Genomic DNA, 15039 nt, shown 5'->3' with positions numbered 1-15039 from the left:
AAAAACACCTCCAGGTATGACGTGGTTTGATATTTATCGTGCAGTGGTCGTTTGATTTCGTAATTGCATTTATGTAGTTTTAATTAAACAAATACAGAAGAAACATCTACGTGTTAAAATTAAAGTTAAATCAGTCTAGATGAATTGTTTATCAAAACAGAACGAATGTACGGACGATTAGGACGAGTCGAAAGAGGGCGTGGCTTAGTGACGCATTGCGGTTGACTCCCCGCCCGCCAGCGCTCCTCCACACGGCGCGTGCGTTTGCGTGCACAGCACACGTCTGTTTGCGTGCGCGTTCACGCCATCAGTCGGTGCTGGTATACTGGTACTGGCCCAGGCTTGCGCACGCGCGTGGCTGCATCCGCGGCGCAGGTAGAAAAAAAAGAAAAGAAAAAGAAACGTCTTATTTTTGGCGTTTTTTACCACCCCCGACATGGCGGTGACCGATTGGCGGTAACGCTATTCCCCTTTCGAAAGGATTACACGAGGAACCATGACGTCGGGCCAGGATGAAAGTTCGGTTCGTGTGGCGTTGAGGTGAGTCGACTGTGTATGACACCTGCCATGCTAGCTTGCTAGCGCCTGGGCGGGAACGACCCGGCTTGCAACCGGGTCCCCGGCTCTCCCGTGTGGGCCTAGTTCCAGCTGTGTACGGCCAGCTGGTAGTGTGGCCGCGGTGCAGGTGCCGAGAGGATGATGGTGTAACGGTTGTGGATGAAGCAAGCTTGCGAACTCGAGTGATTCAGCTTTTGTTTGGGGACGCACTGATTTTGGGGGCTCACTTGTTAGCTAGTCAGCCAGGTGCGTTCGTATCCTCGTTAAATAAAGATTGTGACGTCATAGTGTCGCGTATCTTTCGTGCTGATCTATCTATCTATCTATCTATCTATCTATCTATCTATCTATCTATCTATCTATCTATCTATCTATCTATCTATCTATTATTTTAATCATCTAATAATTATCTATCTATCTATCTATCTATCTATCTATCTATCTATCTATCTATCTATCTATCTATCTATCTATTATTTTAATAATCTAATAATAATCTAATAATAATCTAATCATTATCTCTCTCTCTCTATCTAATCATTTTGTCACCGTCTTATCATTCCACCTACCCATTGTTCAATCTCTTGCTCTATCGTTCTTATCTGTCATGATCAGTCGTTCTTATCTGTCAGCTGTGTTGTTCTAGACGTCGTTTTTTTGTATATACAGTCAGTCGGGTTTATAAATAATTTACCTGAAGCGTACTGCAACCAGAGTATTCATGGGTCTAGGGATCAATCTAATAGTTTTTAAAAGAAATAATAAATCTCGCATTTCTTGCTGCCCTGAGTGTCCCTGAGTCTGCTTGGCAACAGTCACATGCTAAGAAATAAATATAGGGGCCCTCTTTGTTGTCCTTTGCTGTTTTTTTCCCCCCCAACTTTTTCTCAGTTCCTCTGCAGGCACAATATAAAGAAGGTGTAAAAAGAAGAATGAAGCAGCACTTGGTTAAAATATTTTTTTTGCAGGCAGTGGAGGAACTCTTCAGACTTGTGGTCTTTGTTTCCCCCAAAAGGATGCAATTAGCAGAGGACGTGTGGGCAGTTTCTCCTCCTACGTTCATTGTCACATCTTTTTTTTTTTGTCCTTTTTTTTCTATTCATCCAACTCAAATATAGTCTAAAGGAGATCCCGACCCTTGCTCTTAACTTGCAATTAGAAACAGAGTGTCAAATCAGGTCACGCAAAAGCTAGCATTCAGGGATTCTTGAAAAAAATCATCTAAAAAAAAAAAAAAACATTTGCTCTTTTTACTTGTAGACACTTGCATGACCGGTTTGCTTTCCAGTATGTTGTGGCCTGCCCATCAGAGCACACCTTTGTAACTATGTCTTGACATTATGTAAATAATACAGAGTACAAGCGTCGTGCGGCTAGCAATACTAGCTAGCTACGCTTGAAAGAACAGCGGGGGCCTCTGTTGAGATCAGCGCGGATTAAGAAAAAAGAAAGATGGTTTCCGTGGTTACCGCAACACACTCCATTGCTTGACCAGACACACACTCGCTCTGTCGTCCAACCTTTAATGGACTGATCAATTCATTAAAAGACACATCTGAATATTTTAGTCGCCAAAGTTCACATCAATGTCTTGCCAAGGCTTGTTGCTGTTCAGGCCGCTGTGCAAGGGCACCGTAATGACATTAAATGGATCCGTAAAGACCTGAAGGCTTTAGTCGGCTCAGCGTAATGGGCGGCAGGCATGCCGCTACCCGTCTAAGTGGATACAACGTTGTAAGCCGCAGGCCGGAGGATGAGGAAGTCAAACAAATCGGGAGTCAGGTGACGAGGAGCAACAGCTGATCAGCACCCGCTGCAAGTGCTTTTGGTGACAATAACAGTGATTATTTCATTTCTTTATTTTAATCAATTTAGTTGGAATAGAACAAAGTATCCAGAAGATGCAGACTTGGCCTGAGGTGTGTGTTGTAGTCCAAACCCAGCAGACTGGACAGTGTCCAAAGATCCTGTGAAACCTCTGCTTTGTTCACAGCCACTGAACCAAAGCATTCCCTCGGTACCCCCGCCGCTCGCTCGCCATTTTTTGTTATTGGCGCCGCCCCCCTCCCCCCTCGTGCGTTACTGACTGCTCGGTGGTTGTCCAAAAAAAAAAATCCTTAAAAGATCTGGAGTCAGATATTGTTTAAAAATCAGTAAGGGGTTCTGTTGGCCTTCTTATCAACTTGGCTCAGATGTTCCTTCAAATCAGCTGGATTCAGCCTTGCAGGACCGCTCCAAAAAAATCACAAGGTTTGAAGTCATCTGGAAGATAACCAGCGACCTTTGGCCTCCAATGCCTTCTTGAACTTTGGTCAGATGTTTGTATTCCTTCCTTCTGTGAATATAAGTAAAATTCAATAAAAAAGTTAAATGTCGCCAAATAGCATACAATAAAAAAAAAAAATCAAATGCAATTTGTTTGATCACTTACTATAGCAACCTTTTTTTTTTTAAATTTACAAAAATAACAAAATGTGTTGGATCCACACGGGGAATTCCCGCTGATCCCCAAGCCGCCCCCCTCAGTTTGTTTTTGGAAAAAGTGTCGCCCAAACAAACAAGATAGCGCAAAGTCCCCCACGTGGTGCGCTGATAACAACATTGGCTGCTTCCTGCGGGTCAAAGTTCACACAGGCACCAAAGGAAAGGAGGGGCTGTTCTAAAAATGATTTGATTATATCTGCAGACCTGATTGATATAAATATGATGATGATGAGATGCGTGAATCTATTCGAGAGCGTCGGCGTCCTATTTGTGAACCCCGCTGGAGTTACATCCTCGTCCTATTTGTGGTACCGTGAGGTTGGAGCTTGGCAGGACGCTAAGCTTGGTCATGTATTTATTATTTTATTTATTTTTAAATCCCCCCCTCCCTCCCCTTCCTCCCTTCTATTGGTGTCATCCAATGGATCAAACAGACCTCTGCGATACTCTCCCTGCATGGGATTAGGATTTTAATTCATCCGTTGACGGTCACCATGGCAACACCATCCTCTAAGTGCTTTTTTCTGATATTCACTTCTATGTGTGGTGTGTACCAGGGTTTCGCTTTTTTTTTTTTTTTTTTGGATTTGGATTCATTTGGTGTCGAGTTAGCCAACACACGTCACATCACAGATTCTTGACCGGATTACGCAGTTCAGTCTCCTGAAACAAAGAACGTCCTGTCCTCACTGTAGAGGATTACAAATGTTATATATTGTCACTGCAAACAACTCCAAAAGAGCCTGGGGGTTTCCCCAGTACCTTGTTGCCCCCACAGTCCGCTCGGTGCCAGGGTCCAGTGTCACATTTACGAACGCACAATGGCCGCACTATGCTGGACGCCCCAGAAATTGTTTTGGAGGCACAATGAGGCTGTTATTCACGTTAGATGCGAAATGCTGCCAGGTGTCTTTCAACCCTGTTGAGGACTTCCATGTCAGAGGAACCAGCAACAAGCAGAATTTATGATTTTGAGAAAAAAAAATTAAGTTTAAAACAATAAATCCAACATTTATTCGCATCTTGCTTTATTTTTTTTTTAATCCCCCTCAGGATCCGTCCTCAACTGGCACGGGAGAAGATCGAAGGATGCCACATCTGCACGTACGTCATGCCCGGCGAGCCTCAAGTCATCCTGGGCAAGGACAAGTCTTTCACGTACGACTACGTGTTCGACATGGACTCGCAGCAGGACGCCATTTACCAAACCTGCACCGAGAAGCTGATCGAGGGCTGCTTCGAGGGATACAACGCCACCGTCTTCGCCTACGGACAGGCCAGTAGCTGCCACGCCATTTTGTGTGAAATTGAATTGACATCAAATTTATCTTTATCATCTCTCCACGCGCAGACCGGTTCGGGAAAGACGTACACCATGGGGACGGGCTTCGACGTTAACATCATGGACGACGAGCTGGGCATCATCCCCCGTGCCGTCCACCATCTCTACCGGGGCATCGAGCAGCGCCGGCAGGCCGCGCAGGAACAGGGTAGCCCCGCGCCAGAGTTTAAAATCAACGCTCAGTTCCTGGAGGTAAGCAGCTGTCATTATCAGCATGGGGTCGGGAGGAGGACGGGTGCGAGGTGGTCAGGAAGTGGCCACGGAGGAGTTAACAAGGAGCCACATTGAGAGGCACTTGTGCCGCTCCGTCACACTTTGACAGCGCTCGCATACCGAAAAAAGACTAGCCGCAACTTGAGATGTGATAAAACGTGGACGGCCACAAATCAGACCGGGCGGTAAAATTAATGGTATTGTGCTTTTAATCACACCAAATATTTGTACGTACTTATATTTTTATTCCGATGTCATGACTTGAATACATTTGTGTGGATTCTCACTCGCATTGAGTAGAAAACATTTCCTTGATGTGGGTAAAAAAAATAATAATTAGGGTGGCTTTCTTGAGTTTAATTTGTGATCAATTCAGACATATTTCCTTTCTTTTGTGCCTCGGGCGCAGCTTTACAACGAGGAGGTTCTGGATCTGTTCGACTCCGTGCGGGACGGGAAGCAGAAATCTCACATCAAGATCCACGAGGACGCCAACGGAGGGATCTACACCGTGGGCGTGACCACCCGCACCGTGTCCTCCGAGGCCGAGGTATGAGTAGGAGCGTTTGCCGCATTTCCCACGACGGCCACTGATATTTGTCCCGGCTGCTTCAGATGATGCAGTGCCTGAAGCTGGGCGCTCTGTCTCGCACGACCGCCAGCACGCAGATGAATGTCCAGAGCTCCCGCTCTCACGCCATCTTCACCATCCACCTGTGCCAAGTTAGAGTCTGTGCCTCCCCCAACAATGTGAGTCACGCTGACGTTTTGTCTTACTTTTTCCATTTAAAAATACAAATTAATTCACATTTTTATTTAATTTTTTTTTTCTTTTTTTAATTGCTCTTTGAGTAAATTCATCTTGGTCTTTGCAGCAGGAAGACGGCGGCGGCGACGGCGGCGACAATCGGGTCTCCAACGGCAACGGAGACATGGACGAGTACGAGACGCTGAGTGCCAAATTCCACTTTGTGGACCTGGCCGGCTCCGAGAGGCTCAAGAGGACGGGCGCCACGGGAGACCGAGCCAAAGAGGGCATCTCCATCAACTGTGGACTGGTGAGTCAACATTGTGTTGCACTGCCATCTGGTGGACGCCACGGAAACACAGGAGTGCGCCTTTTAAAAGAGTTGCTTATTTCATTCTTTTTTTTTTTTGTTATTCAAAGCTGGCCCTGGGGAACGTTATCAGTGCTTTGGGCGACCGCAGCAAGCGGTCCTCGCACGTGCCTTACCGAGATTCCAAACTGACCCGACTTCTGCAAGACTCCTTGGGAGGAAATAGGTCAGTGGCGAAACACAATTTGCCTTTCCACCATAAAAGGAGACTAAAGAAGTATCGTTGTTTGTCTCAGCCAAACCGTGATGATCGCGTGCATCAGCCCATCGGACCGCGACTTCATGGAGACTCTCAACACGCTCAAGTACGCCAACCGCGCCCGCAACATCAAAAACAAAGTGGTAGTCAACCAGGACAAAGCCAGCCAGCAGATCAGCGCGCTCAGGACGGAGATCGCCAGACTGCAGATGGAACTCATGGAATACAAAACGGTGCGCGGGTGTTTCCATTTCGCTTTTCACGGGTCAGCACAATGACCCGTCCTCTTAAAAAGTTCTGACTGCAGGGTAAACGCTTGGCGGGCGAGGATGGCGTGGAGAGCTTCAGCGACATGTTCCACGAGAACGCCATGCTGCAGACGGAGAACGGCAACCTGCGCGTGAGGGTGAAGGCCATGCAGGAGACCATCGACGTCCAGCGGGCGCGACTCACGCAGCTGCTCAGCGACCAGGCCAACCAGGCCCTCGCCAGGGCGGGTAAGCACCACCAAAAATAGAAACCTTCAGGTTTTTCTAGAAACAACCACAGTGCCGTTATTTTCCATTTCATGTGGAATTTTTTTTTATGTTTCCGTTTATTGAGAAATTCACCGTCTTTCTTTGTTGTTCAGGTGAAGGAGGCACAGAAGAAATTGGCAACATGATTCAGAGTTACATCAAAGAAATCGAAGACCTCAGGTAAACACCGATGCTGTCTAGTAATCCTGTAATATTTGTCTCATCAATGTGGATTTTTTTTAATAAATTCATTCATTCAATACATCTTGCTTACGTATTGTCGTGGTCCTCAGAGCCAAGCTCCTGGAGAGCGAGGCGGTGAACGAGAACCTGCGCAAGAACCTAACTCGCGCCTCCAGCCGCCAAGCCTTCTACGGCGGGCCCGGCTCTTTTACGTCCTCCTCCGCCCCCGAGAAAGAGACGTCCGACATCATCGAGATGGCCAAGAAGGACCTGGAGAAGCTGAAGAAGCGAGAGAAGAAAAAGAAGAAAAGGTGAGGAAAGAGCGAATGTTGAAATCGACTTCAATTTGGGTTAAAGGTGTTCACTGACACGACGCTGTGAGAATGAATCGCATTCTTCCAAAAAGCTGGATCTTTCTCTCACTCTTCCTTCCTCTCCTCATCTCTCTTCACTTCTCGTTTAAACTTTTACTCCCTCCCTCCGAAGACTACAGCAGCTGTTGGAGGAGCGAGAGAGGAGGGAGGAGGAGCTGGAGGAGGAGGTTGCCGTCAGGTTTGTTGGCTTCCGCCCTCCTGCTCCTCACTTTTCGACTCATCCTCGAACACAAGTCCCGGTCTTGCTTGTAGTTTGCCCATCAACGCTTCTTGTGTTTGTCATCTAAAAAATATATTTTTATTCAATTTTGTGTTGCTAAAGCTGGTTGAAATGCAACCAAAATGGCTTCAATCTTTATCCTTTTTTTTTTTTTTTTTGCAGTGTGTAGTCCCTCTTTTATTTTCATGGTTTAACACTATGCTAAAAATACAATGATTATCCTATTTATTATAACAAATAGTTTGTTTGGTTTTTTTTCCCAATAATAATAAGGGCATATGTTTCTATATTTCAGCATAAGCAAGGAGGACAATCCCGACAACGAGCAGGAGAAGAGCAGCGACAAGGAGAACAACGTCGAGCGAGCCGGCGATGAAGCGGATCTGGTGAGTCGCTCCACACACACACAAACTGGGATTTTTTTTTAATTTGTCTTTGTGTTCAATAAAGTATGATTATTTAAAACGCAATTATTTGCTTTGATGCCTTCAGTACAACTCCAAATCTTCATACTCTGCAATTTACACTACTCAATAGGACGGCAGCGAGCACGATGAAGGAGACGAGGAGGATGAAGAGGAGGACGAGGACATGGAGGTGGAGGACAGCTCGGACGATTCCGACTCGGAGTCGGACGAGAAAGGTGTGAGCGATCTGAACGTCAACAAGTAGCGTCGAGTACGCATAGATCAGTGCTTACATTTTTCTATGGGTGGTCCTCAGAGAACTTCCAGGCCGACCTGGCCAACATCACGTGCGAGATCGCCATCAAGCAGAAGCTGATCGACGAGCTGGAGAACAGCCAGCGCCGTCTGCACACGCTCAAGCAGCAGTACGAGCAAAAGCTGATGATGCTGCAGTGCAAGATTAAGGACACGCAGCTGGAGCGGGATCGGGTCCTCCAGAACATGAGTAAGCTCCTGTTCTACCAGAACCAGTTTTTGATTCCCACTTCTGACTGTGTGCATCTTCTTCAGACTCGGTGGAAAGCGGCACGGAGGACAAGGCCCGCAAAATCAAGACGGAGTATGAGAGGAAGCTGAGCGTGATGAACAAGGAGCTGCAGAAGCTACAGTCGGCCCAGAAGGAACACGCCCGCCTGCTCAGAAACCAGTCGCAGTACGAGAAGCAGCTACGCAAGCTCCAGATGGACGTGTCTGAAATGAAGAAGACCAAGGTAACGGCAAAAGGCTGGAACCGTCACAGCCAGACAATTTCCATGATAGCCAAAGAAAAAAACATTTGGATCTCGGTATGTGTTGCGTTCAGGTTCGACTCATGAAGCAGATGAAGGAGCAGCAGGAGAAGAACCGCATGAACGAGTCCCGCCGAAACCGGGAGATTGCCTCCTTGAAGAAGGACCAGCGTAAACAAGAGGTCAGCGAATGGTCCTCGTCCTCTCATTGGATGAACCGTTGATGGACATTCATCACCTTGTTTTTCGTCTTCTCAGCATCAATTGAAGCTACTGGAGGCTCAGAGGAGGCAGCAGGAGCTCATCCTCAGGAGGAAGACAGAGGAGGTGGGTTTTAGCCTCTAGGGGGCGCTCTTTCTTTTTTTTTTGTGTTCAAGCGTCCTCCGTCTGTGTGGCCAGGTGACGGCTCTGAGGAGGCAGGCCAGGCCCACCTCGGGAAAGGTCATTCGTAAGATCAATCTGTCAGATGCCAACCAGGACTTGTCCCACCGTCCGCCCTCTGGACGCACGTATTCTGGACTCGGTGCTCCCAACGGTACCAGGTACGACTCCAGTTGCTTGTGGGCGGAGCATGGCATCAAATGCCTTGTGTCATCCTTGGGAATCACACGAAAGTAAATATTTGCATTCCTCTCGTGCGCAGGTCCTCTCCCAGGCGGGTGGGTGGACTTTACTCCACCCGGATGGCCCGCAACAAGTGGCAGTCACTGGAGCGACGCATCTCGGACGTCATCATGCAAAGGATGACCATCTCCAACATGGAGAACGACATGAACCGCCTCCTCAAGGTAGATTTACGTGCGAGCTAGCCACCAACAAAATGTCGGCGCCCGGTTCGCCCGTAGTCAATGGTCTCGTTTCCATAGCAACGCGAGGAGCTGACCAAGCGTAAGGAGAAGGTGGTGAAAAAGCGAGAGCGGCTGGCCAGGGAAGACTCCGAAGCGGAGAAGGCGGTGGTGCCGCTCAACGAGGAAGTGGACGCGCTGGCTGCCAACATTGACTACATCAACGACAGCATCGCCGACTGTCAGGCCAACATCATGCAGATCGAGGAGACCAAGGTGGGGACATCGGATGACGAGATGTTGGGGATGTGTTGTCATCAAGCTTTGTGTTGGGCTCCAGGAGGAAGTCGACACCGTGGACGTCTCTGCTGTGATCGGTTCCTGCACTCTGGTGGAGGCTCGTTTCCTGCTGGATCACTTTATGTCCATGGCTATCAACAAGGTATCCACAGCAGGACAAGACAACCACTTAGCTTGTTAGCCACTTAGCCAGCTAGCACTTCTTATTCCCCCCAGACTTAAGAATAGATGTTAACCTCCGCGTTTGGTCGTGTCAAGGGTCTGCAGGCGGCCCAGAAGGAGTCCCAGGTGAAAGTGATGGAGGGCCGCTTGAAACAGACGGAGATCACCAGCGCCACTCAGAACCAGCTGCTCTTCCACATGCTGAAGGAGAAGGCCGAGTTCAACCCGGAGCTGGACGCCCTGCTGGGCAACGCCCTGCAAGGTAGACGCCGACATTTTTGAAGTGGTCTTGCGTTAGCAATTAGCATCAGGGTTTGTTGCATGATGTGTTCAATTCCCCACGGCCTGCTGCTGAACACAAACTATTTTATTTGGATCCTTGGAGCAGATTGCGGACTCAAATAAACGATGAATTATGAGTAGAAATGGCGAGTGTTCAGCAGGTTACCTCCTAAAATGTCTTTACTTCCTTCACTTTCCCTTTCCCCCCCTCAACTACGGTTATTCATTTGTCTGTTTTTTTTTTTTTTTTGTATTTTGTGTTTCCACACGGTTCTTTTTGTGTTGTGGTGTTCTTACAGAGCTAGGTAACGTGGCAGCCGGTAAGTGGAACGACATCATCGGAGTCTGCTTTTTACCAGCGGCTGAGCGCATGCATTGTATGGAACTAACTTGAGCAGGTTGCATGAGGTGCCATTTTCTTTCTCCTCTCCTTCCCACCAGCTCATCACCCCGCTGCAGCCTCCACGCTTTAGCACCCTGCTAACGCCCCCACTCACACACACACACAGGAAGAATACGTGGATCACATGACCTGTAGGTCAACCAGGAGCCCCGAACTAACGATTCCTTCAGCCCCCACCCCTCCCTCACTTTCTCTTTTTCGGGCCGAGCTCAGTGAAGAAGGTGTTCCAGTCGAAGCGGCATGGCGCTGTGCTGACATCGCCTCCCATCATCTGCCGCTCTCCTTCACCTTCTCAAAATCCATTCTCCTTAGCTACAACCGACAGCGGAACCTCTAAAGTCCAACTATTTAAAAAAATGTGATTATAATTCATTTTTATAGTCCTTTGGGTCATTTTTTTTTTTTTTTTAGTAGTGATTATACTAAAGAACAGATATATTCACTTTATATTCCTTTGAACCAATAATAATGTAGTTCCACTTTGGAGGTTCCACTTTGAATGTGTTGAGATTTTTTTTTATTTTTCTGAATGCGTTTCTTGACAGCAGTTTCTTTATCCACAGAAAACGGCGACGACAGCAGCAGCGACGAGTCGGCCACCAGCCCGTCAGCAGACGGAAAGTACGTTTGGTTCTGTTTCTACGACGATTAACAAGTTGATAGCGTATGAATCGAACTGTGTGCGTTGTCTTTTCAGCACTGTGCCGGATCTTATGAAGTTCTGCGGCGAGACCAAGACTCGGAATAAGGTATTTTTCAATCTAGTATGTTTTTTTTTGTTTTAGCCACTTATTTTAAAAAAATAAAATAATAATATTCCGTTTGTTTGCAGGCTCGCCGGCGCACCACCACTCAAATGGAGCTCCTGTACGCCAACAGCGAGGCCGCCCCCGACACGGGCGACTTTTCGAGCCCCGTGTTGCCGCTAGCAGAGACGCCAGACGGCGTCGGTGACTTTGCGGCACTCTCGCCCAGCTTCTCCTCCAAAATGTACAGCGCGTAAGTCGGTTAATTTCCTCACCTTGTCCCGCATGCGCCTCATCATCATTTCACCCCCATTTTTTTTGTTTTGTTTTACATTTCATTTGTCCCCTTAAAAAAACAACCCAACGATCAGTTCGGGCCCCAGAAAGCCGCCGAGTGCCGAAAAGCGAGCTTCGCCGGCACCGTCGCCGCTCACTCGCAGGAAGACGTATGACAAGGCCCAAGCGGAAGGCGACAGGGCAAAGCTCAAGGAGATTAAACAGTAAGAGTGACACCCAAAAGTAACGCCACTAATACAGTCCAGCTTTGGCGAAGCATGGCACTAAATTAATCAACTGAATCGATCCCCATATTCTAATTCTGTCCTCCACCTATTTGCTTCCTATCACGTTTTTATGTGCAGTGTAAATTTTGTCACTAAACTAAACGTTTTGCAATTTTGCGTCAAATTTCGTAGCAAATAGACAAAAAATTTCCCAACGACCCCGAGATCAAAATGGATTCAATTTAGTAGCAATCAAACATAACCTCTCAAATTCGTCATTGAAGATCTCCGGACAAAATGAGCCTAAAATGATTGTGTGGGTCAAACTCTCCTTATTCTTGCTTTCCATCCCTTCTGTGTCCATCGTATCTCCAATGTTCTGAACTTCCCTCGGAGCCGCATGCTTCTGTGCTTGCGCGTGAACGTGAAGCGCCTCCCGTTGAAGGTCGTCGCCCCGCCATGTTTTTCGTTTGACTCTGCAGGGGCGTCATCCACCCGGTGACATCCTCCAAGAGTCGCTCGACCTCGCTGCTACAGTGCGTCCACGTGGCCGAGGGACACAGCAAGGCCGTCCTGTGCGTGGACTGCACCGATGACCTGCTCTTCACCGGATCCAAAGGTAGTCCACGTTTCCGGCCTTGTTCTCACGCTCGACGCCGACTCAGCGTTCTTCTCTTCCTTCAGACCGCAGTTGCAAGGTGTGGAATCTAGTGACGGGCCAGGAAATTATGTCGCTGGCCGGACATCCCAACAACGTGGTGTCGGTGCGCTACAGCTCCAGCCTGGTCTTCTCCGTCTCCACCTCCTACATCAAAGTGTGGGACATCCGTGACTCGGCCAAGTGCATTCGGACCCTTTGGTGAGTGAGCGGGAAGACTTGTGTGCGTCCATCTTTATGTTGTGTGACATCATTTCTTTCCACGCCATCATGATGATGATGATGATGACGTCTGTGCAGCTCTTCTGGTCAGATTAATCTCGGCGACGTCTGCGCATCCAACACCAGTCGGACGGTCACCATCCCGGCGGGTGAGAACCTGATCAACCAAATCGCTCTGAACCCCAACGGGACGGTCCTGTACGCCGCTGCCGGGAACTCGGTCAGGGTGTGGGATCTACGAAGGTGAGGGTCTTCAACCTTTGCTTACATCTATGGAAGAATTCCAAATATATTTGACTGTGGTTTATTTATTCCCATAGGTTTGCCTCCACTGGGAAGCTCACCGGTCACCAAGGTCCTGTTATGTGTTTGACTGTGGACCATTCGGGGAACAACCAGGACCTGGTGATCACCGGCTCCAAAGACCACTACGTCAAGGTGTGTTATTCCAGTAGACTGGCATGTGGTCGCTCCACGAGAGATGTTAAAGGTCACTCACATCGTATCCGGTTGTGTTTGGATGAAGCTCTTTGACGTGACCGAAGGCTCCCTGGGAAGCATCAGCCCGACACACAACTTTGAGCCCCCCCACTACGACGGGATTGAGTCTCTGGTCATCCAGGGCGACTTCTTCTTCAGCGGCTCCCGTGACAACGGGATCAAGAAGTGGGACCTGGATCGCAAGGACTTGCTACAGGTGCGATTAGTGGTCCAAATAATTTGTGGGGTTTTTTTTTTTTCTGTTCTGTCACAATCAATCGCTTGAACCTTTCTCCCATCAGCAAGTCCCGAACGCTCACCGCGACTGGGTGTGCGCCCTGGGGTTGGTCCCGGGCTCTCCGGCGCTCCTGAGCGGTTGTCGAGGAGGGGTGCTCAAACTGTGGCACACGGACACTCTGGCGGGCCTGGGCGAGCTCAAGGGTCACGACAGCCCCATCAACGGCATCGCCACCAACGCCAGCCACTTGTTCACCGCTTCCGAGTGAGTTTTGATATTTCCAATGAAACCTCCACGTTGATAGTTTCTTAAAAAAAAAATTGTATTTGCCTCTTAGCGACCGGACGGTGAAGATTTGGCGCGCCCGCAGCGGCGGACTGGACGGCACTTTTGAGGCGGTTGACAATGCGGCGGACGAGGTGGCGAGTAACTGAACGTATTCGCGGCAACTTCTGCTGGACTCTGTTCTGATGTGCACTTTGATTCCCCCCTTTGCGCTTGTTCCTCCGCCAGTACGAAGCCCGGACACATACACGACACGTAGCCACTAAGTGATAACGACTCATCAAGGTTGCGTTAAGTGCCGCTTTCCGAGCATGAGCTATTATTAGCTATTGCTTGTTTGCACCGTAGCCGTCCAACATGGCCGCCGTCCAACATGGCCGCCGCCAAATCTCGGATGGAAAGTGTCGGGTTGCTAGCCGGTCTAAACAACCCGCCGCTGTGCTTCCTGTTACTTGATGTCGTTACGTCAACCCTTCACGTCACCCCAAAAGACACTCAACGCTACCTTGGAAGCTTCATTTCATATATAACTTTTTTTTTTGTGTGTGTTAAGTGTTCGAATGTGACAAATGCTGAATTCTTATTTATGTCATGTCGACCCGACTTGATTGCGTGGTGTGCGGGCTTCATGTTACCACGCAATGCGGTTGCTCTTCTATTCTTAGCACGTAAGTCTTAAAAGTGATCATTTTGTTTTTCCCCCCAGGATGAAGCTTCTTAACACTATCCGTCCTCTATATCGGACCACATACGTGGTCCGCACTCCATCCACACGCCGACCTCCTCTGTCCTCCGTGTCCACACTAATGTGCACCTCCTCGTGCGTTGATGCGGTCGGTAATATTCTCGAGATGATCACATGGTCTGTGCTCACACCACTAATATTGTTGTTGTACGGTTGACCCACTCGGCGCTCACTGTGTGTATGTGACATAATCCACGCTAGCTCCACGCACAATTAACTCCGACCCTCACTACATGTTGACGTCGGGCGTGATCTCTTCACGATGCGTCCGTGCTCATTTCGCTTTCAGTAGACGGGCTTACGTGACGTCCGCTACGGATGCAATTAACACTCACTTCATGCATATCGGCCACACGTCGTCGCCTTGCTTACATTTATCAGAGGGGCTTCTCGTCGCGCACGACAGGCGCAGCCCGCTCGTTAGCATAGCAAAGGCGTTGTTTATGTGATTTGGCGTCAGTCCTTTTCGTAGAGGCGAGGCCTTCCAATTTCATGAATGTTCCGATGATGACGAGGCTAACGCGAGCGAATGTTTTTCTTTAGGGACCACCGACGGGAACGCTTGATTTTCATGATTTCACGCTTAGATTCTTTTTGTTGTTAGCAGTTTGTATCAGTCTAATTCCGGACCTTCCCCTCCCTTTTTTGGAATTGTAGAAGCCATCTTGCAAATGGCCATCGCTGTAGCTATTCTAATGTCAGATGATGCCTGGGTAGAATAAACGCCATCTGTCAAAAAACAAAACAGATCCCTTGTGCTTTCTTCTTTGCACAACAACCCCCCCCCCTACACATACTTGACTATTAAATAATTACCAAACGTATC

General features: G+C 48.4%; 1 protein-coding gene across 5 annotated transcripts; it reads left to right on the top strand.

Annotated features, from left to right (window-relative positions):
- Positions 1-262: 262 nt before the first annotated feature.
- kif21a (kinesin family member 21A) lies at positions 263-14958 on the top strand. Of its 5 annotated transcripts, XM_049722697.2 has the most exons (35): positions 263-540; positions 4096-4318; positions 4394-4576; positions 5007-5147; positions 5213-5347; positions 5473-5655; positions 5766-5881; positions 5952-6147; positions 6222-6411; positions 6546-6612; positions 6726-6926; positions 7102-7167; positions 7505-7595; positions 7747-7852; positions 7933-8121; positions 8187-8386; positions 8479-8586; positions 8663-8731; positions 8804-8946; positions 9048-9192; positions 9271-9465; positions 9530-9631; positions 9748-9913; positions 10233-10253; positions 10900-10957; positions 11034-11085; positions 11169-11335; positions 11454-11582; positions 12068-12204; positions 12270-12444; positions 12544-12708; positions 12786-12903; positions 12992-13162; positions 13248-13447; positions 13521-14958. In XM_049722697.2, exons 1-35 carry the CDS (start codon positions 497-499, stop codon positions 13615-13617), a joined length of 4749 nt encoding a protein of 1582 aa, XP_049578654.1. In that variant the 5' UTR covers positions 263-496; the 3' UTR covers positions 13618-14958. The 5 variants fall into 5 exon arrangements, with proteins under 5 accessions (XP_049578654.1, XP_049578655.1, XP_049578658.1 ...); XM_049722698.2 differs by lacking the exon at positions 10233-10253; XM_049722701.2 differs by lacking the exon at positions 11454-11582.
- Positions 14959-15039: the final 81 nt, after the last annotated feature.

The sequence above is a fragment of the Syngnathus scovelli genome, chromosome 6 (assembly GCF_024217435.2).
Source record: "Syngnathus scovelli strain Florida chromosome 6, RoL_Ssco_1.2, whole genome shotgun sequence".
Lineage (NCBI taxonomy): Eukaryota > Metazoa > Chordata > Actinopteri > Syngnathiformes > Syngnathidae > Syngnathus > Syngnathus scovelli.
Note: the sequence above shows the minus strand (reverse complement) of the source record. Positions and strands in the feature narration are given on the sequence as shown.